The 22,157-nt window shown below is 52.0% G+C and overlaps 2 protein-coding genes across 8 annotated transcripts in view; one reads left to right on the forward strand and one right to left on the reverse strand.

Moving 5' to 3' along the window:
• The window catches only part of RASL12 (RAS like family 12), a 28,575-nt gene extending 16,971 nt beyond the window's left edge, over positions 1-11,604 (reverse strand). Inside the window, exons 1-4 of one of the 7 annotated variants that reach the window (XM_043470790.1) lie at positions 11,406-11,604; positions 8,756-8,890; positions 3,138-3,211; positions 2,214-2,404 (exon numbers count right to left, since the gene is read on the reverse strand). In XM_043470790.1, coding sequence (XP_043326725.1) covers positions 2,214-2,404; positions 3,138-3,211; positions 8,756-8,890; positions 11,406-11,409 — 404 coding nt within the window. In that variant the 5' untranslated portion in view covers positions 11,410-11,604. Of the gene's footprint in view, positions 1-2,213; positions 2,405-3,137; positions 3,212-8,755; positions 8,891-10,824; positions 11,349-11,405 lie in introns of those variants that run through there. The other 6 variants (XM_043470792.1, XM_043470788.1, XM_043470789.1 and 3 more) reach the window with 6 other exon arrangements.
• A 6,633-nt stretch (positions 11,605-18,237) lies between these two features.
• KBTBD13 (kelch repeat and BTB domain containing 13) lies at positions 18,238-21,323 on the forward strand. Its single transcript, XM_043470797.1, has one exon. It carries the CDS (start codon positions 18,300-18,302, stop codon positions 19,674-19,676), a length of 1,377 nt encoding a protein of 458 aa, XP_043326732.1. The 5' UTR covers positions 18,238-18,299; the 3' UTR covers positions 19,677-21,323.
• The last annotated feature ends 834 nt before the right edge of the window (positions 21,324-22,157 follow it).

Here is a 22,157-nt window from a genome sequence, read left to right on the forward strand (position 1 = left end):
GCTGGGAAAGAATGAGGGCAGGAGAAGAAGGTTTCAGAGGATCAGATGGCTGGATGGCATCCCCAGTGCAATGAACATGAACTTGGGCAAACTCCAGGAGATGGTGAGGGACAGTGAGGCCTGGCATGCTGCAGTTCATGGGGTCTCAAAGAGTCAGACACGAGTGGATGACTGAACAACAACTCATAATGGTGGAATCAAGTATTTGTAACCACCTCTCATGATGGTGGGATCAAGTATTTGTAACTTTCAGGAAGGTCCTGAAAGCATGGACATCAGGTGAGAGAAAAATACTAGCCCTTTGGTAGACCAGATGTCCAGAAGAGATGGAGTCGGGGCAGTCCCCGAGGGCTGGAGACCAAGGTTTCAATGGCTGAATCCCACTGCTGAGCGGCCTCACCCACCATCTGTGAGGATAATGACACAGCCTGTGAGTTTAGAGGAGACCCCAGGGTGAGTATGGAGGGAAAAGATTTCTGAGCTAAGGGTAATCTGGCAGAAGAAAAGCTTGGAGCAGGTTAGCCCATCAGACAGGGAGAGTGTCTAGGACAAAAAGGGTCAGGGCACAGCACAGAATCCATTTCCCACCCAAGGTTGGTATCCTGTCAGTTCACAGTTTCCTGAAGAACTCCTTTTGAAAGAATACTTGGTATTACATGCATTTGTGATGAACTTGAATCTGAAACTTTGTCAATGTGGTGGTTGAATAATGAGCTTTCAGAAACAAGGACCCCATGTGTGCATGCATGCATGTGAATGGCTGACCCCGCATGCTACATTATTACCCTTTTTGCTTGTTTTGGCATAGCCTAGCAAAAATGGTATCAGTGGTTTAGGAACCACTGCCCTAACCCACATTTTACCCTTCAGCTGCAAGACAATCATGGGAGACACTGGCCACTGCTCAGCAAACTTAGATTGACTGTGCCTGTCAAATCCTGACCTACCAACCTCGGGACTCAACCAAAGAAGGAAATGGGGATAAAGCATCATGACTCCTTCTTAGGGAACTGATGCTGCTTTGCTCTTTGCTCCCAAACCACTTTCAGACAACCCCTTGGGCAAATATTGGGATCAAAATAGTGGCCTACTTTTTTCCTTCATATTTAAAACTGGTTTATTCTCAGTCTGGTCTTCCGATTCCTCCTCTAGGCTCTGGGGGCTCTGACTCCACAAAGACTACCTTTTGGCTTTAAGTTCACACAACTTCCCTCATTCCCTGAGATGGAATTTGTCTGGGTGTGAGGGCATGCCCACCTTTGAAGGCTCCTACTGTGAATCTCCTTTGTGAGACCTCACCTCTTTTCCCCACCAGCCCTGGTCTATATCAAACGTCCCCTCCTTTCTAACACCAGTCAACGGGTCTTTGGCATCTGGGAAGCAGGGGTGACTGGCCTTGAGGAGGGAGGGGTGAGAGGAAGGCTGCCCTACCTCCCAGATAGACCAGCCACAAGGGATGGACGCCCCTGCTGGAGAGGGCCAGTGGGGTCACTCATCAGGTGAAGGCGTCACAGCCTCAAACACCTCAGGGGCCAGTCAGGCAACTTGAATGTGTGGGGAGGGGTAAGCCATGGGGACTGTGAGGCCTGTGGTCAGCTGGAGGGAGCATACCCCGCCCTAAAGCATTCCAGTTCCAGGTCTTTTAAAACACTGTGCTGGCCAAACAAAATATGACTGCAGTACTCATTGGTCATCTGCCCCCTGGCCCAGTTTGTGGCCTCTGATTGAAGTCCAGCCCTTTCTAAGAGACTCCTGCCCTCAGCACAGCCAACAGTGGGAGTGAGCCTGGGGACCTCACTTGGGGGAGGCGAGAGCTAGCTGAACCAGAGCAGACTGGCCTGACTCAGGCCGCCTATCAGAGCCTCTCTCTCCAGAACTGGAATTGGGCCCTGGATGACCAGCCAGCTGCAGGGAGTGGAAACAGAAGGTCATATAGTCTCAAGCAAGAAAGGGTGAAGCCAAGAGAGACCTCAGAGCCCCAAGAAGACGGAAGGAGTGGCCTCTCTTCCGACCTTCAGGGTCCAGCCCCTGTGCAGCCTGGATGCGTTTCCCTTCCTGCCCAGCACTGCCTGGAAGACCTGCCCACCCTGCACTCTTAGAACACGCCTACATCGGAGGGGATCACTCTTCTCAGCAGCCAAATCATCCCCGGAGATGACACGGCCTGGATGAAGGAAGCGAGCCCCGGGCTGTGGGACAGAGCGCGTGCTCACCTGTACTGGGCCATGTCCAGCTTGTTGCCCAGCAGCAGAGCCGGGAAGCTGCGCTGCGTCTCCTTCGCGTGCAAAGCGAGCAGCTCCAGGTAGCTGCTGCTGCCCTCGAAGCTCTGGCGGCTGTCGACGCTGTATACCACCAAGAAGGCGTGGGCCCAGTTCAGGTAGCGCTCACAGTTCCTGGGGGTGTCCTGGGACAAAGCAGGCAGCCTCAGTCAGGGGCAGAACAGGCGGGGGTAAAGGACTTTACCTGAGCTCCCTTCTCCCTCCCCTCTCCCCGCCTCCCTGCTCCCCAGGTCTTTGTACATTGTTCCCCAGCAGGGCCCTTTTCAAAGGGGCACTTGAGTGTGGATTTGGCCTGATGTGAAAGAAGACATTGTCTCTGAGCCTCACTCCCACCACCCAACCACAGACCGGGAGACCTTGGCCTCTGGGGCACAGAGCCAAGACGCTGGCATGGCCCCTGCTGAGACCTGGCTGTGCCTGGGCACTGCTGGTTTGGGGTCAGGTTCACGGTGCCCCTTTGGCTTCTGAGAAGAACTGGCATCGGGCCTTGGTAGGGGATGGTGAGAACATAGGGAGGTGTAGGTACTGGGCGGGGAGGGGGAGCTGGGGTCAGAGGAGCACCTGTAAAAACACGTGTGCACCTGTGAACACGGGCACCAAACCCCGGAGCGCAGGATCTCAGAGCTGACACCGGCTCTCATCACTTCTCCCCAGGCCCTGTCCTATCCCTTCCCATTTGGCAAATCAATGGATTCAGGCCCAGAGAGCTCAGCACCTCAGTCAGGGACGCACAACAGATTGGAGCTGAAAAGGTGTACAGATTCCCATCCGAGGCCCCCACTCTGGAAGCAGGACTCCTCCAGAGGCTGCAGGGATTCTCAGCTCCTCAGGGGTAATGGGGGGGGGCGGTAATGTTACCAGGTCTGCAGTGTCCATGACCCTCAGGTGGACAGGCTGGTGGTCCACGGTCTCCTCGGAGCTGTAGGTGTCCTCTGTAACACAGACGATCAGCCCAGTCAGAGGCAAGCCGGCCACTCCAGGGTGGGCTGGGTCTGACTCCCAGCTTGCCTTTCTGCCAGACCCTGTGCACCCCTGGGGGGCTGGCTCTGGGGCTGGCTGAGCTGGGACCACTGAAGAGGCCTTGGCTCTCAGCCACATAGAGGACACGGGCCAAACCTCCCACCAAGGAGACGCTGCTGCACCTGTCAGGGCTCAGAGCATCAGAGGTCACTCACAGAACATGTCACAGAGGACGGGACGGTGTGCTGGTCCACCCACCAGGCCTGCAGAAGGAGGTGTGCGGCCCCTGGGCCCAGGGAGCAGCAGAGGCCTCGGGAACTACACTGCTAGCCCCTTCCTCCTGATCCCTAAGCTTCTCCACCCTCTTCTCCAAGCACAGCACCTTGCCCACAGGAAGCCCCTCGAGGACAGTCAGGACAATCCTCTTGCACTCAGTAGGGGAAGGGACATGGAAGGAAAAACACACAACGTGATTGAGACTGGGGACTCAGATCTTGTTTAGAAGTGCCAAGAAAGTTTTACACATAATCTTTGTCAAAATAAATGCAGAGGAATCTAGTAGAGTTGAAAGTTCTAGGTCGGAGATACGGAAATCAAAACCAATGTCAGCTACTTTTTAGCTGTGTGGCTTGGCCAAGTCTTTTCAACATTTTGAGGCTCTGTTTCCTAATTTTAAAATAAGGATAACGTGGGACTTCCCTGGTGGTCCAGTGGCTAGGGGGCCTGGGTTTGACCCTTGGTCAGGAAATTAGATCCCACATGCCACATCAAACACCTGGCTCAGCCAAATAAAAAAAAATTTAAAGTAAATAGGGATAACGTGATAACACTGGCTGACAGTTTTCAAGTTTTTACTCTGTGTCAGGCACTGTGCTAAAGGCTTGTCCCTGCACCATCTTCAAGGGCTGTGGGAGGACTGGATGGGCCCCTAGGCACGGACCTGGCCCTCCGCAAATGCCTGGCAGAGGACGCTGGGGACATGGTGCTCCAAAGTTTCACCACTCCTAGGCAGGTTCACATTCCTAGGTGATTTTTTTTTTAACTTTTTATTTTGAAATAATTTTAGACTCATGTAGAAGTTGCAAAACAGTACATAGAGTTCCTGTGTACCCTATCCCCCACCTCTCTCCCCTCACCGTTAGCACCTTACATAACCATAGTACAAGGATCAAAACTAGGAAACTGACTTTGGTACCATACTATGAACTGAACCACTGATCTTATTTGGATTTTTATATATTTTTTTCAAAGTTCTCATGACTTCAAACCTGAGAAAGAGTCAAGTGGCCAGGCCTGCAAAGAAGACCTCACTGTCACAGGCAATTGCTCTCCCCACCCCCAAACGTCCCCTGTGCCACTGGCCTACATGTGGGATGCACTTGGCCCTCACCTTTCCCTGGGGGGGCCCTGGGCCCCCAGATGACCCCAAAGAAGAACCCTCTGGACAGAACTGGGGTCCTCTCTGCCTTGCTGGCAGAATCCACTGTGAGAATAGTGCCCCCCCAACTCTGGCGGAATTCACAAACACTTCTCTCTGAGGGTCACTGGCAGACAAGCCAGGCCTGGACACACGCCAGGTCCACTAGCAGCCAGCAGAAATCGCAGACAGCTCCCATCCCCAGCCTGCTGTGGGGACTTGGATAAATAGCCGCTCTTGTTCAAAGACAAAAAAAAAAAAAATCTAATGGAAAATATGCCCCAAACGTTTAACTATATTTGGTGCAAGAAGAGTGGATGCCTACGTCTCGTTCAGATTTGTCTTTATTTTCCTGCCAGAGTTGTCTGATGTGTGCCTTTTAGGTGCTTCCCAAGTCCTGGGCCCAAGGAGGCACTGTTGCTGTGCCCAGCCTGGGGAGAAGTATTAGCCCAGGCTTGGTCTACTGTGGCCCCGTACAACACAGTAGCCTTTCGAGATTCCTGTTAGCTCTGCTGAAGAGAGATGACAAGGAGGTGAGACCCAGAGGAGAGAACTCTCTCACGGCCATACAGCGCCCTGTCAGAAAGAGTGAGAACTCAGGGCTCCATGGTGAGACCCTCACACACTCTCTGTTCAGTGGACCGGCCAGTCCTCCAGCTCCATCTGGGCAGAGCAGAAGCTCCCCGTCCAGCCGCAACTGTGGAACATACATAGGCGAGCGAAGAAGGCTCAGAGGTCATGAGGTCATCTTATCCAGCTCCCTCGCTCCCTTGCAAGTGAGGTGACTCCAGGGGCTGGGGTTAGGGGCTCCTTTTCAAGATGCAGTCACGTCCTGCCTTCCTGCCCAAATTCCCTGCCCTCAGGACATTCTGAGGAATGTCCTTTAATTAAATAGGGGCTTCATAACTCCTAGGGTTCCCCAGGTGGCAATCCCTGGGGATCTCAGGGGTTCAATCCCTGAGTCAGGAAGATCCCCCTGGAGAAGGAAATGGCAACCCACTCCAGTGTTCTTGCCTGCAGAATCCCATGGACAGAGGAGCCTGGTGGGCTACAGTCCAAGGGGTCACAAAGTCCGACACGACTGAAATGACTCAGCACACAGCACAACTCCTCGTTCTAAATGAAATTCTGAGGACTTAATGCTGAGAGAAGTTTCTTTCCCACTTTCTTTCCAAAGTGTCTTTCTCTCATTTACACTAATAATTTTTAAAGCACCACCAAAGGAGCTCTTGTCAGAGTATGTATAGGATGATGCTTCCGAAATGGTACCTGTATCCTTGTTGGAGCAGGTTGGGGCGGGGAAGAGAGGTAAGAAGCTGTCATTCTGCCCCAGGCAAACCAGCTAAGAGGCCCCCAGTCCCTGTGAGAAGAGGGTGTTCTGGAGGCCCTGCTCCCTTTCTGGAGTGCTCAGCACAGGCACACAGGCACTGAATCTCTTGGCTCCAGTAGCTCCCAACCCGTAACAAGGCACAACTCAGCCACAGAATAGAGTCTGTTAGTCCTATTACAAGGCCCAACTTATTATTAGTATTATTAATTATTATTACAAGGCACAACTTATTATTATTAGTCCCATAACAAGGCACAACTCACACACAGAGCACAGTCTATTAGTCCTATCTTCCAGATGGGGAAACAGGCTCAGAGATCCCACAGCTTCTGACATCAGGCCCTCAATAGCATACCACTCATGCGTGCTCAGTCATGTCTGACTCTTTTTTATCCCATGAACTGTAGCCCGCCAGGTTCCTCTAACCGTGGGGATTCTCTAGGCAAGGATACTGGAGTGGGTTGCCATGTCCTCCTCCAGGGGAAAGAGCTGGAAACAGGAATGAACAACACAGGTCTCCAACCCCAAGAGGCCTCTTTGGGCTCAAGCTCTTAGAAGGTATTTGAAAAGATGAAAGGGTGTTTTTACATCTCCACATGGCTAACTCTCCCTTAAATGCTCAGACCTTTCTGCACAGAAGAGAATCTGGTCAGAGAGTCCCCGCTGTTGCTGGAACCAGCCACAGGATAGTGGCTGGAACGTTTAGAAAGTGGACAGGATCCCCAAGGAGCAGCACTGGCCTCCCACAATGACTGACGGAGAGCGTCCGGCCGTCTCTCCAGCTCAGAAGCTCTGAGGGTGGGGTGAGAGACCAAAGGCCGAGGTGACTAACCACTGCGCTGCTGCCACCCCCTCAGCTGTCTGACTTCACATTCCTCCACCCTCTCAGAACTCCAAAATTGCTCAATCAGGAAGCTCAAACTACCACTGTAATAGGCGCCCCTGGTGGGACCCTGCCTAAAGCATATGAATTGGGGGACAGGAAGGAGAGAGACTGGAGGTGGGTTGTCAAATAAAATACAAGATGACCAGTTAAATTTGGATTTCATATAAACAGCTAATAGTTATAAGTATGCCCCATACTTACATTGAGGCAGGCAGAATCTGTCTTCTGAGGCACTGTCCTTGAGCATCTCCATTTTTCCTTCCCAGACATGCCCGCTGTGTGACTTTTCTCCCTCCCCACTCCCCTCAATGACCAACTTCAAGTTCTGACCTCTCCCAACACCACCCCCCGCCACCCACAATTGCATCCTGTGTCTCACTCTGGAGGTCACTGACCTCCGCTAATCAATGGGCTCCCCTCAGACTTACTGATGACCTTGGCCCAGAAAGTTCCTTGGGTCTACTTCCTCCACTGCAGTGGAGGGGTGTGTCAAAGCACAGGTGGTCACCCCAAACTCTGAGGAATAAATCCCCTTAGGGACTGTCAGCAAGTTGCCTGCCCTGCACTCCTGACTTAGCCAGGGACCCCTTTTGCTTTCTCTGTTTGACACCCTGGGGTTTTGTGTAAGACCTCCTTTGAAGAAGAGATTCTGCTGATGAAGGAATAAATTCTAAAAGCCATTGAACCAAATAGCGATGACGCCCCCTTCCTGGTCTGACACTGGGATTCAATATCCCAGCCTGGACTGAGGGGCTGATGGACACCTGGGGGCTAAGGATGCTCTTTCCTCCTGGTGTCACAAGGGCATTCCATCAGAGGCCTACTGTGGGCGGTGCTTCACTGTGGAGGTTTCAATATGTGGGACCCCAAGGGTCCTCCCAGAGCCTTGGATTTCCTCAGAGGGCCTTCGAGGGTTCCACACAGCTTATTCAATTCTCATGAATGGGAAAAATAATCTAAGACTGCAGTCCCCATTTCCACAAAGCAGAGAGCATCCAGACACCCCATTTTTCTCAGTGGAAAGTTGACCATAAAGAAATGCTATAAATGTGAGCCTTAAATTACGTTTATACTAATAAAATTTTCTATTTATTTAGATATTGGGATTCCATTAAGCAGTTATTTGAGGAAAGTGTTCTGCTGCTAAAATTAATTTTCAGAAACACTGATCTAATTAACTTGGGGGAATCTCAGCCACCACAGATGGGAAGCCATTTGAGAAGGAAGAAGGAAGGAGAAGAAAATATGCATTCAGTGTCTCCTGTGGGTCAAGTCCTAGGCTAGATCTTTTACATATGTTATTTCTTTAATCCTCACAGTAATTCTCTGAGTAATTCTCTAAGCTGTTGAGCATAGCTATTTTTATGCCCATTTTAAAGATAAGGAAACAAAAGTTCAGAGGTTAGGTGATTGTTTCAAAGGTGCACAGCCAGCAAGTGACAGAGCCAGGATTCAAACTCAGCTCTGACTGACACCAGGGCATCCTTTTCCCCAACAGACCATGAGAGAGCCACCAAACAAGACTAGTTTTCTTGTGTGGTTAAAAAACTGGTTCAGAACCCAGTATCACTAGGGAATTTTCCAAATGTCTTGTCTAGCTTTTCTGGAAAAGTACACTAAATGACGATATGGAGGAATAACACTTAATGGATGTGGATGATCTGCAATGTTTGATTTGTTTTTTTCAAGTCTCATCATACTTAATATTTTAGGGCAAATCAACTTCACTCAGTTCTCTTAATTGGGCTAACCCCCAGGCTATCTGGGGGTGTGCTGTGGAATGGTACATTTCTGGAACCTAAAATATTTTGCCCATGGCCTGTGTTATGCTGATGGCTCCTCCCCTTGGCCCCCAGTGTGGTTCTGGTCAGGCCTGGACCTACCACAGTGTACGTGGGTGTGCAGGGGAGAGTCCAATGGGACACAGCCAGAGGAACGGGGAGCAGTGGGTGGGTCCTTACCCAAGTTGGGGTCGTATTCACTGATAAACCTCCTCGTCAGAAACTTCACGGTCAGGGCTGCAAGAAGTAGAAAGAAGTTGGCTTAGTATCCCCATTGTGTCTGGCTGCTGGACACTGGAGGCTGCTCCTCTCATTTTAGAGAAGACTTTTCTAGGTGTTGTAACCCCTTTGCTCCCTGGGGGAATGTGGCTGGGGAGCTGGTTTGAGAGGCTCAGATGAAACCAGAAATATGGGGAACATGTCCTTCCCAGTTGCATTTTTTTCGGGGGAGGCAGCAAGAAAAGAAATGAGAGGCAAGCCTAAGGGGTGTTTGTATTTATGAAGACCCTAATTAAGGGGCCTGAACCCATGCAACCAGTTACCATAGGGTCAGCCTAGTGAGACTGCAACTGAAGAGAGACATCCCCTTCAGAGATGAGACACAGAGATTCGGAAGTATGGGGGCATTTATCCCAGTCTTGGCTATAAGCCAAAGAGAGGGTGCAAGTTGAGTTGATCAGTGAGTAATCTCTGGGAGGGGTATGAACCCCTCAAGTAAACACACTCTAGTCCTTAGTCCTCAAGTCTTGCCTCTAAGGCCTCCACACTCATCATGCAAGTTTCACAGAACATAAAACCCAGGGAAGTTGTCTCCAGGTGGAATGCATTCACAAGACTGATTTTATTCATAACTTTAGCTACGTAAAGCCAAGGGCCAGTCCACTACTATACTGGACTCTTAAAAAGTAGCACAATATTTTATTATTTTTTCATTTTATTTTATTTTTTTTAAGTAGCACAATATTTTAAAGAAAATCCTTAAAATTCTATCCCAGGATTCCTAACAGTGTCAGTTTGCAAAATAATTATCCAGGGAATACATATTTTAACATTTAAATTCCTTCATTCATGTAGTCACTGGATAATGTACCAGTGACAGAGCTGCGGATAACAGTTTGATTTTCTAAGGGACGAGGGGAGGTCTTTTCTGTAGGACAGTATGATTCAGAATACCCCCTTTGAGTCAGAGGGCTGGCTTCAAAACTGGAAAGGAGACCCCCAGTGACTCTCAAAGAAGGAAACTCATAGCAGAGCCCATGACGGCCACTCACTAATGGCTGTAACTGGAAAACAGCCAGTGGAGGAGCCCCCTCCGCCCTCCCACCTTCAGCTGCCTGGAACTGAGAGTAGCAGAGGGCCGTGAACGCTTTTTCTGGATCTTTGCGTACGTGACACCCCAACCACCTGAGTACCAGCTGGGTGAGAGCTACCAGAAGTGATGGAGGCTGTTCAGTGTTGCTAGAAATGGCCTGAGTGGAAATCCAAGAGCTTTGTTCCTCAAGGCTCAGTCCGAGGCACCTGAGATTACAGTCCAATGTGTTACCAGAGAGTCAAGAGAAGGGTCTGGCTTGAAACAAATACATTTGAAAAGAATTTACACTTCTGTTCCAGAATTCCAGGGAACTGAGGTGAGGAGTGGGGAGTGGCCACTCTCCCCCTGGGAAATCCCCAAAGTCAGTGCCTTTTATCGCCTCCCTTCAGGGGTCTGGGGCCCCTTCACCCCTGACTGAAATCAAGAAGCAGCAAGGCTGCGACTAAGCTAAGAGGGGCACGGGGCTGGGAATCAGGGCCTCACAGGTCCCTGGCCCAGAAGAGGAGACGGAGGGTGGTACAGGGCACGGAGGAGGCCAGCAGAGGACCGGGGACAGAGAGGAGACAGCTGGGATCACGGGCAAGGAGGACACGGTCAGTGGGGAGACAGAGGGACAGACCGGCCAGGAACACAAGACAGCTGAGACACGGTGGAGCTGAAAACCAAGCAAGAGGGAGAGCCGAGAAACTGAGGCAAGGAAGACAATCACGGTGTCTCAGCCAGCTCACCTGGGCGCGGAAAGCCCCTAAAGACCGTGGAAGGAGCCAGCCCGCACACCCGGAGCTCCCGCTTCTCTCCACCGCTCCCCGCGTCTCCCGTCCCCGCCGATTCCCTTCCTTTCCGCCCGCACCCCACTCACCGGACTTGCCCGCCCCGCGGCGCCCCAGGATGGCCAAGTTGACCTCGAGGGGCGCGCTCTGCGGCCCGCCGCCCGCGCGGGGCTTCCCGAACACCGAGGCCATGGCGACGCTGCGGAGAGAGACGCGGGTCCCGCCTCAGGGCCCCGAGCAGCGTGCCCGCCCGTCGGGGCCTCGGGAGCGAGCGGCGGGCCCCCTGGCTGGCACTCGCGGGCCCGGCGGCGTCGGCGTCCGCTTCCCGGGCCCGGCGCCCAGCGGGCGGCGTTCCCGCGGCCCCGCCAGACCCGGCGGGGAGGAGGGGCCGGGCGGGGGGTGCCGGCGGGCGGGGCCGCCCCGAGCGCCGCCGACTCCTTGTAAGGGCCGAGGAGACCCCTGCGGGGCGCGCTCACGCTGCTCCCCGCCCGCCGGCACCCCACGGCTGAGCTGGGCCTCGAAGGTTAGGAGCCGTCACCGCCCGCAGCGCCCCCCAAGACCCGACGGGGCGGGGGGAAGGATGTTTCCAGCCTGGTCTGAATCTCCGCTCAGTCACTTGCCATCAGCAAGAAGATCCACACCGCCCCCTCCTCCCCGCCCTTTGTCTTACCCATCGGCCCCGCCTCCTCCTCCGGGAAGCCTGCCGGGTTCCACTCAAGCCATGTGCTTCCTCTGGATCACAAGCCCCCTCAGCCTTGGCGCTCCAACTTCCCCAACCACGTTACCCTCCCCTTCGATGTGGGAACTGCAGAACCCATAAAGGACCCTGGCTTCTGGGAAGGGGGCGGGGGAAGATATCCTTACTAAGATGTCATGGCCAACCTGGGCCCAGCTTCAAGAAACCTAACCCAACCGGGATTACGGTTTTCTCCCGGATGGGAGTTTATGAGTGGCCTAGCATGCAAAAGGGGCGTTTATTTGTTCTAAAACTTGGCACTCCTTCTTGCCTATGATTCTGGGACTGATGGATGAACCTGTCATTGCCCTTGAAACCCAGGGGAAAATCTGGACCTGCTAGAGAAAGGGCAAAGGACCAACATGAGGAATCTGGACATTTAAAATCTAGTGCCAGATCCTAAATGGGTGACCTAGGCAAGTCATCTCACTTCTTTGGGCTTTGGTGACCCTATCTATGGGCTCCTCTGGTAGCTTAATGGTAAAGAATCCGCCATCAATGCCGGAGTCTCAGGAGATGCAGGTTGAGATCCCTGGGTTGGAAAGATTCCCTGGAGGAGTGCATAGCAACCCATTCCAGTAGTCTTGCCTGGAGAATCTCAAGGACCGAGGAGCCTGGTGGGCTACAGTCCATAGGGTTGCAAAGAGTCAGACATGACTTAAGTGACTCTCTCTCTCTCTCTCTCTCTCTCTCTCTCACACACACACACACACACACATTCCTATCTATAATGCTAAAGGAAGGGGGAAATGAATTCAAACTTTCATGAGTGGTTCAGGCCCAATGGAGAGTGACAAAAATCAAGCCTGGGTTCCAGGTCTAAGTACTTTCTAGAACCCTGTAGGATCTCTCTTTTGAAATACACCCCAGACCAGAGAGGGGAAAGATGTGGGCAGTCTCAAGAGACTTCTCGCTGCAACCCTTCCCCCTCCAAACCCCAACCCCCCTATCCTCCCACAGCTAATCTACCCACCTACGCACAAAAGAAACCAGGAAAGTCCAGGTCAGCAGATGGAGGGACTAGAATCAGAGCCTGATGGTAATAACTTCTTCTCAACCAAGAGAGAAAATTATTTTCCAGGACAGGACTTGAATAGTGACTCAGCCTAATTGTTTCTGGGAGATCATGGTAAAGCAGCTGTGTTATTAAGACTCTAAGGTGTTGGGAGGAATTTGTTTAGATTACACCCACAGGCCAGAATTGCTCACACAGCTAATGGCCTTTGAGTTGTAGGAGAAAAAGTGGGAGGCAAGTTCTGGCCACATCCCTGGGCTGGCCCGAGTCCTGGGAGGACAGACTTGTTCTGGGTAGGGCTATAGGGAGACTCGGTCTCACGGGAGGACTGCTGGAGAGAGGGCAAGCTGTGGACCCCCAGAGGCACAACAGGGAACAAACTTGGGCTCTGCGACTTCTCTACTTAAGTGATTTTGGGGGAGTTACTTTCCTTATCTTTAAGACTCAGACCAACTAGTAGATGGGAGCTTCAAGGTGGCAGGTTCCAGCTCAGTGATTTTCTGAACTCTAACCACCTGAGCTGTCCATAGTTAGAAGGGACTACTGTCTTTGGAGGAAATGAACCTCCTGACACTGAAGGCAATCATGGGGGTGAGATTTCAAGGTGCTACAAGGCAGGGGTCCCCAACCTCTGGGATCTAATGCCTGATGATCTGAGGTGGAGCTGAGGTAATCATAATAGAAATAAACTGCACAATAAATGTAGTACACTTTAATCATCCTGAAACCATCTCCACCCCCAGGTCTGTGGAAAAAAAAATTGTCTTCCACAAAACCAGTCCCTGGTGCCAAAAATATTGGAGACTGCTGTTGTAAGAAGATACCACAATGATTTGCAAGATGGGATGAGATGATCCTTAATCCCCTCTGGTTCAGAGATTATTTGAACTGGTTGCCAGCTGGTTGCTCAGGCCCTTAGCTATGACTGCTAAGTGCTCAAAGTCTGCCCCTCCTATGAGGTTTAGGAGGAAAACAGTTGCCCACCTCACAGCTGCAACCACTCCCATTCTCCATCCTCAGCCTCTTCATCTGTGGGCTGCTTGTCCAGCACCCAGAAGTGCCCACTTGGACCAGAAAGGCCCTTGGAATCATCATTTACTGTCAAACCATGGAATAAGCTGGGCCTCAGTTCATCATCTTTTTTTTAAGAATATTACTCTTGCATGCTTTTTCTCACACATCACTATATTCTCAAACACTACCAGCAGTTCCAAAATCTATCCAGAAATACAGTCAAGGGACTTCCCTGGTGGTCCAGTGGTTAAGACTCTGCACTGCCACTGCTGGAGGCACACGTTCGATCCCTGATTGAGGAACTAGAGTGTGACATCTCGTGGCCAAAACAAAACAACAAAACAACCAAAAATACAGTCAAATAATTATGGAAATTTGACACAGGAAATATGAAGTACTGGATCAGACCTATCAGGTTGAAATATAAAAATCTGAACATTTTCCACCTATGTCATTCCCTGGAGGGTAGAATTTATTGAATAGGAATAGCCACTATTTGTGATGCAAATACCATCACCAAATTATTAACCTATCTTGGGGATTTTGTAAAAATCTATGAACAATGTTAACTAAAAGGACTCTTTTAGTTAAAGGATTTGAAATACACGTTTGGAATTCCTATCAATGAGAAATCATCATTGATTTTCAGATGGCCTTCTTGGTCTATTTTTCAAAGACCCCAAAACTCATTCAGAATTCCCAGAACTGTAATATAATTAAATATCTATTAGACTAAACCAATATGTTAATAATCTCCTATAATTATTCACAATACACTTTCTGCTTTTATCCATCTGTTCCTTATTATCATCCCAGGAGATGGTTATCACACCCATTTCATCGTGGAAGAGTTACAGAGACACTTCATCTTTAAAATAGGGATAATATTAAGTATTAGATGAGATAACATGAGAATGTTCCACCCAGAGCTTGGCCCATAGCCCCAAACAGCAAATGATAGTTTCCTGAACTCACCCAGACACAAATAGCTCACACTTCTTACCCAACTACCAAGAAGTCAAAACTGTTTAATGACCAGAAGTTTGGGCACTTTAGGTCAAGAGAGAGGTGATTCTACTAGAACCAGTATCCCACCCCTCCTTATCACCACCTCCCCACCTTTGAGGCTTTTATAAGGGGCCCTCAGGCACTCAAAATGCAGAGGATGTGGCTCCTCACCTAGCAATGGGCTCGAGAGATGCTCAATAGGTATCTCCAGAGTGGGTGAGTCCCATCTAGACAGGTCTGGACAGGTAGGACTGGGTCTTGCCACCCACCCCACCCCTAGAAGCCATTCCACATATAAAGCTAACATTTTTGGGTCCCTTTGAGATGTCACTGCACTCCCTGGAGGTACAATATGATAACCTCTTCTGTGATTTTTCAATTATAAAGTCAGATGTGAAAACTGAACAAAACCTTAGAAGTCAGATACAAGCTCCACTTCTCAAAGAACCGAGGCCTGGACAACTTGGGTAGCTTTTGCAAGTCAGAGATAATACCCGCATCAAAACCCAGCAGGAATCCTGACTCCTAGTACAGTGAGCTTCTTCAGGTACAGGCAAGCCCATCACCACCCTGTGTGCAGAAACATCACTATGGGTGGCAAAGGCCAGGAGTCACTCATCAGGCAGGAAGGCCATGAGGTCACAATTGGAAACGACTTCAGTCTCATAGGGTTCAACCCCTTCATTTACGGCGGAGGATAAAAGGGAACTGCCCAGCACAGGAGGAGCTGAGCCCAGTCCTCCACCAGCCTGCAGGGTCTCCTGGGTCAGGGGTTGTGTCTCCTCCACCAGCCTGGGGACTCCTCCTCAGGTTAGGGCCCGGTCACTGCAGAGAAAGAGATGAACGAGGCAGGGTGCGCTCTGGAAAAACTCAGAGTCTGACACAGAGCCCCATTGCCTGCTCCCATCCCCAACCTCACAAAGTAGAGAGGGAGGCTGGTGTGGGGTCGCGCAGGGCCTGGGAATTCCGTGGGCTGTCCACAGCCATGACAGCTCCTTGTCCTCTCCAAGTCCCAGAGGGACATTTGTCCGGGTGGAGGAAACTCTCACCAGCTGCAGAAATCACCCCACTGGGCCCTTGGGCGCAGAGCCAGAGTGCAGAGCCTGGATCTAGTCTCAGAATCAAGACCCCCCACCTTGGCTGACCTCCTCCTCACTTCCCCTCCTGGCTGTAAGGGTGGGAGTTGGGTGTGTGCGCTAGTGCCCAACTCACTGAACCAGGGCTGGACTTGTGGACAAACAAGGCTTGGGGGCAAACTTCAGCCTGGAGGGGCTTGTGCTCTCAGGAGAGGTGCAAGCAGGGGTTCTGCCTGTCTGCCAGTTACTAGGTGCCAGGAATCAGCTTTTGGGGAGGGAACTGTGGCCCCCTGGGGCTCAGCCCCTTCCCTACCCGCCCCTTTGTTTGAGCCTGGCAGGGGGCAGCTGTTACCCTTCCCAAAGACAAGGCTAATGCAGGTGAGGAGGGGCAGTCGGGCGGGGGCCTGGAGTCAAGCAGACGGGGTTCCAACCATCCCACATCTTCAATCATAACCAAGGAAAGGCCCATTCCATCTCCAGGCCTCCCTTTCCTCATCCATGAAATGGGAACAGAGACATTCTTCCTGTCCTTGAGGCCACCAGCGAGGTCAGAGTTAGGCCTGGGCACTGCAGAGCCCGCTTTCCTTCAAGAGGGGGACTGTCACGCCTATAGCCAACATCTAGCCGCAGGGAAGGACAAAAGCTGACAGAGGGCCTGGTACAGTATCCATGGGGACTCTGGCCCACCCCTTCTATCTCCTCCTCCTCTTCCTGTCAGGTCTCTGGGGCAGAGAGTCTTGGCTATTTCTGGCTGCTGCCTCCAGGCTTCAGGCTTCCCAGGCTCACACAAGTGTTCCCCACACCCCGGCCCTGCTTTGATGGGGTGAACTGGACTGAGAGTTCCCTGGCAAGAAAGGCACACTCGTGCTGGATCTACAGATTGATACGTGAGGATCTATGCATGCATGTGTCTTGGGGGGAGGGAAGCTCCCCAGCTCCCCTCCCAAGTATAGCTTTATCACTGTGAGCCGCTGAGCCACTCCATCCTCCTGAAGACCTGCAGCTGAAAATCTCCTGAGGGGAAGATACATCCTACACAGGGCTGGGCCTCAGTTAACCCACTTGTAGCACAAAGTAGCAGAGAAGTTAACCACTAAGCTCCCTCCGGCTGACATTTTAGAACCCAGAGTCTTAGCTGGTAATCCAGGAAAGTTCCAGGTAAGATGGATAGCAGGAGGCCTGGGGCTCTCTGCTACCAGCTACACAACTCTGGGCAATTCCCTTTCTGAGGTTTCCCTGGTGGCTCGGGTGGTAAAGAATCTGCCTGCAATGTAGGAGACCCGGGTTGGATCCCTGGGTCAGGAAGATCCCTTTCAGAAGGAAATGGCAACCCATTCCAGTATTCTTGCCTGGAGAATTTCAAGAACAGAGGAGCTTGGTGGGCTATAGTCCAGGCTGTTGCAAAGGGCCAGACACCACTCAGCAACAAACACTTTCACTTTCACACTGTAAATGAAGGGGTTGAATCATAGGAGACAGAAATTCCTTCCAACTATCACCTCCTGGCACAAAGCGACTGCCCAGCATTTGTAGCACAGAGAGGAAAGAGAGCACAACGGTCAGGGATGTAGGCTCTGGGATCAGACTGGCTGCCCTCCAGTCCTGGCTGTGCTGCTCTCTGGCCATGTCACCTCGGCCAGGTGAGCAAACCTCTTGATGACTCTGTCTCATCTATGAGTTTAATAATATTTGACTCATGCATGCTATAAGCAATAAATGGATAACATCTATCAACTGAGAGAAAATAACAGTATCTGCTCATCAGATTGTTGTAAGGATTATAGAAATTAAAGTGCTCACAAAAAGGCCTGCAGTGCAGTTTAAGGCTTCATTTAAACAGGAGAAGCCTGTCTCCTTCCCATCCACAGGCATAGAGTCCCCTTAGCAGCACCACTTTTCCCCAAGATCTGAGCTATCCAGCAATGGATGAGTAGAGAGTACCAAGTGGGGACTAGATATCAGCTTCCCATTCCCATCCCGAGTCAGAGACTACTTCCACACTCAAGGGACTTACTGAACGTTCTCCTGTTACCCACCCATTTTACAGAGCAGGAAATCATGGTTCAAAGAGAAACTGGACTAGCCAGATTCAGGGGCAGAGGCCCAAGGCAAAGGAAAATCTGCCCTGGACTCCAGCCTGGTCCTGGACAGACTTTACCTCTGTCTGTCCCTCTGGTGCCCGAGTACCCCTGCCCCACCAACCAAGGCATGAGCCAGGTATTAACCTCGTCCTTGCATTTTCCCAGCTGAATGACCTTGAAAAGCCATATAAATTCTCCAACCTTCATTCTGAACACTTTATATATTGTCCAAATACCGTGCAATAGGTGTTAATTATTGGCCCCATTTTGAGGAAGCAGAGGGTCAGAGTTAAGGTATCTGCACAAGGGGTTACAGCTGATTTAGTGCAGGTTAAATGGGATATCTTTGTAAACTGTCCTCACGGTACCCTAAGGCCCGTAGGTGCCCACTATATGGTCACTATTATTATTATTATTTATCACACGGAAGTGAGTGACCCGGCAGGTGTCCAGATGCCCTCCGGGCCCTCGGCCATCCAGCCCGCTGGCCACCACATCACATGAGCCCTACTATCTTTAGCCAGGGAGATATTTATATCCCCCGAGGGAAGTTTCTGTCGCTGCGGGGGAGCCCCAGTGTGGGTGGCCGCTGCGTTCAGGCCCCCAGAGGCGGCCTCTGCCCCTCGAGCCCGCCATGCCGCAGGGCCCAGAGACCCCGGTGCAAGTGTGGGTGGGCAGCCAACTCTTCCAGGCAGACCGGGCCCTGCTAGTGGAGCACTGCGGCTTCTTCAGCGGCCTCTTCCGCTCGGGCATGCGGGAGGCGCGCGCCGCCGAGGTGCACCTGGGCGCGCTGAGCCCCGACGGCTTCCGCACCACGCTGCGGGTGCTGCGCGGTGAGCGTCCAGCGCTGGCGGCTGCCGACGAGCTGCTGCAGGCGGTGGAGTGCGCCGCCTTCCTGCAGGCGCCGGCGCTGGCGCGCTTCCTAGAGCACAGCCTCACGTCGGAGAACTGCGCGCTGCTTTGCGACGCGGCCGCAGCCTTCGGCCTGCACGACGTCTTCCACAGCGCCGCGCTCTTCATCCGCGACGGCGCCCACGAGCTGGCGGCCGAGCTGGCGCTGCCCGAGGCCCGCACCTACGTGGCGGCGCTGCGGCCCAGCAGCTACGTGGCCGTGAGCACACATGCGCCGGCGCCCGGCTTCCTGGAGGACCCTTCGCGCACCATGTGTTACCTGGATGAGGAGGAGGACACCTGGCGCACGCTGGCCGCGCTGCCCCTGGAGGCCAGCACGCTCCTGGCCGGCGTGGCCACGCTGGGCAACAAGCTGTACATTGTGGGGGGTGTGCGGGGCCCCAACAAGGAGGTGGTGGACCTGGGCTTCTGCTACGACCCCGACGGCGGAACGTGGCGCGAGTTCCCCAGCCCCCACCAGCCGCGCTACGACACAGCACTGGCCGGCTTCGAGGGCCACCTCTATGCCATCGGGGGTGAGTTCCAGAGGACAGCCATGAGCTCGGTGGAGCGCTACGACCCGGCCTCGGGCTGCTGGAGCTTCATGGCCGACTTGCCGCAGCCAGCTGCCGGGGTACCCTGCGCACACGCCCGCGGCCGCCTCTTCGTGTGTCTGTGGCAGCCGGCAGACACGACGGCCGTAGTGGAGTACACTGTGCGGGCTGATGAGTGGCTGCCCGTGGCCGAGCTGCGGCGCCCGCAGAGCTATGGCCACTGCATGGTGGCCCACCGCGACAGCCTCTACGTGGTGCGTAACGGACCTAAGGATGACTTCCTGCACTGCGCCATCGACTGCCTCAACCTAGCCACGGGCCAGTGGACAGCGCTGCCCGGTCAGTTCGTCAACAGCAAAGGCGCGCTCTTCACTGCCGTGGTGCGCGGCGACACCGTCTATACGGTCAACCGCGTGTTCACCCTGCTCTATGCCATCGAGGGCGGCTCCTGGCGGCTGCTTAGGGAGAAGGCCGGCTTCCCACGGCCCGGTTCCTTGCAGACCTTTCTCCTGAGGCTGCCTCCCGGTGCCCGGGGGCCTGTGGCCTCGACAACACCAGAACTGTGATCCTTGGGCTGGACTTTTGGACTTAGATTCCCAGAGTCTTCTGTGAGCTATGGCTGAGTCTATGAGACTGACCTTAGGAGCGGCCGGGAACTTCAGGCCCTGGTTGAGATGTCCAGGGTCTTGTGACTTCTGGTTGTGTGAAGGTATCCAAGAATCTCAGGAAGCGTAGACTGGGGATCTCAACCCTCAAATTACTTGGGCTCTCTTGAGAGCTGGTGGGTCACAATGTCAGTGGAAGGGATGGGGGAGAGGATTTCAAGAATCCAGGCTTGTGTGTAAAAGGGCCAGTAATTGAGGACCGGCTGGGAGTGGGTTAAGTGATGTTCATGAAACTGCCAGTCAAGTAAGAATTAGGCACCTACTGTGTGCTCACCACGGCACTGGGCCTAATGTGACTGTAGTTACCAGACAGGGGTTCAAAAGCTTAGAGTCTAGCCCAGGACAACAGAGGGTTTACATGCACTTGTCTTGATCCACAGAGGGCTGAAGGCAACTTACAAAAACAAACAAGAAACAAACCCTGCAATATAATAAAACAAAGTACTGAAGAAATCAGGACAAAGGGAAAATAGGGAGAGGGAAAATATGTTATTCCAGGCAGGAGGATAGTAAACAAACTGTACTAAGACGGACAGGATAATTAGCTGCTAAAGGGGGAGATTCAGAAGAGGAGAGACAGGGAAAGTTGGGCAGATGGGAAGAGTCTGTGAGCCCTGCCTTTGAGGCAGAGCAGCTATAGATGGAGGCCTCTGGGGAGGCATCGAGGCTGGCCTGGCCTGTGGAGAGGGAAACTGAGCTGCCCCTGGAGTGAGACCTGTGAGGGAGAAAGAGATCCTCACACCATTTAATGGGATGTGGGCCCACAGGGGAGAACCCAGTCAGAAGTCTCTTACCCACTGCCTTTTTTGTCATCACCCCAGGGGCAGTGGACTGTTAATTTTCATGACTTCAGGTTACTCAAAGTATGAGACCAATTTAGAGCAGGTCTGATGGTGGCTCTGCTGGTAAAGAATCTGCCTGCCAATGCAGGACACATGGGTTTGATCCCTGGGTCGGGAAGATCCCCTGGAGAAGGAAATGGCAACCCACTCCAGTATTCTTGCCTGGGAAATCCCATGGACAGAGGAGCCTGGTGAGCTACAGTCTATAGGGTTGCAGAGAGTCAGATAGGACTTAGTAACTAAACAAACAGCCTCCATTGCTGCCATTCCCTGGACCTGGAATGCCTTTCGCTCCTCCGTACCTACCTCCTCCGTGAAGGGTTGGCTGTTCCCAACCTTGACTGCCTGCATTGCTCATTGGACCCCTGGCTGACATCATTGTCCATGTGTGTATGTGCACATTCGTGCAACTGTGCACACATGCAGATAGCAAGAACAGAGATCTTATTGTGCTGTCAGCTGAGCTGGGACACTTTCCTAGCTGCAGAATAAAATGATGAGATCCTACAAATGAACCTATCTATGAAACAGAAGCAGGCTCACAGACATAGAGAACAGGCTTGGGGTTGCCACGGAAGAGGAGGGCTTGGGAGGGAAGGATTGAAAGTCTGGGTTTAGTAGATACAAACTATTATATACAAAATGGCTAAGCAACAAGGTCCTACTTATGTCTAGCACAGAGAATTATATTCAATATCCTGTGATAAACCATAATGGAAAAGAATAAGAAAAAATATATGTATATACAGACAGATATATATGAGGGAAGGATTGAAAGTCTGGGTTTAGTAGATACAAACTATTATATACAAAATGGCTAAGCAACAAGGTCCTACTTATGTCTAGCACAGAGAATTATATTCAATATCCTGTGATAAACCATAATGGAAAAGAATAAGAAAAAATATATGTATATACAGACAGATATATATGAGTCACTTTGCTGTACACCAGAAATTAACACAATATTGTAAATACTTCAATTAAAAAATTTTTTAAAAGAAAGAGAAACATGAGGTCCTAAAAGACCCCAGGCTGTAGCTACCACTAGTTAGGGGCCTGGTGCTGACCTCTGGTGTTAGGACTCTTATCTCTCCTTTAGCATACCCCTACCCTGGTCTCTGGTCAGATGCCCAGCTCAGTCGTCCGGCTGCTCCATGCCCCTGGGCAGACTTCTTTGAGTGGTCCTAAATGGTCTCCATCCTCCAAGATGAAAGGCCTGTGGGAGATCCTGGCCTCATCACAAATGGCGAGTACGGCATCAGCCGGGCACCTCCTGGGCATGGAGCCTCGTGTCTGGGCTGCCCCTTGCTGCCTTTCCCCTGAACTATGTCCCAAACCCTGGAGAATGCCGACCTAGAAGCCTGGGACCTTTCAGGCCTGGATTAACCTAATCTGATGAGTCACAATAATAAATCCTGATTTGTACATCCTGTGAATGATGTGCAGAGTACTTTCTCATCTGTCTTCCCACTCTAGCCCTGCCTCAGCCTGAGAGTTGGGTACCTTCTCCCAACTGATGAGATATATGAGGTTCAGT

This window comes from Cervus canadensis, chromosome 6 (assembly GCF_019320065.1).
Source record: "Cervus canadensis isolate Bull #8, Minnesota chromosome 6, ASM1932006v1, whole genome shotgun sequence".
NCBI classification, from domain to species: Eukaryota; Metazoa; Chordata; class Mammalia; order Artiodactyla; family Cervidae; genus Cervus; species Cervus canadensis.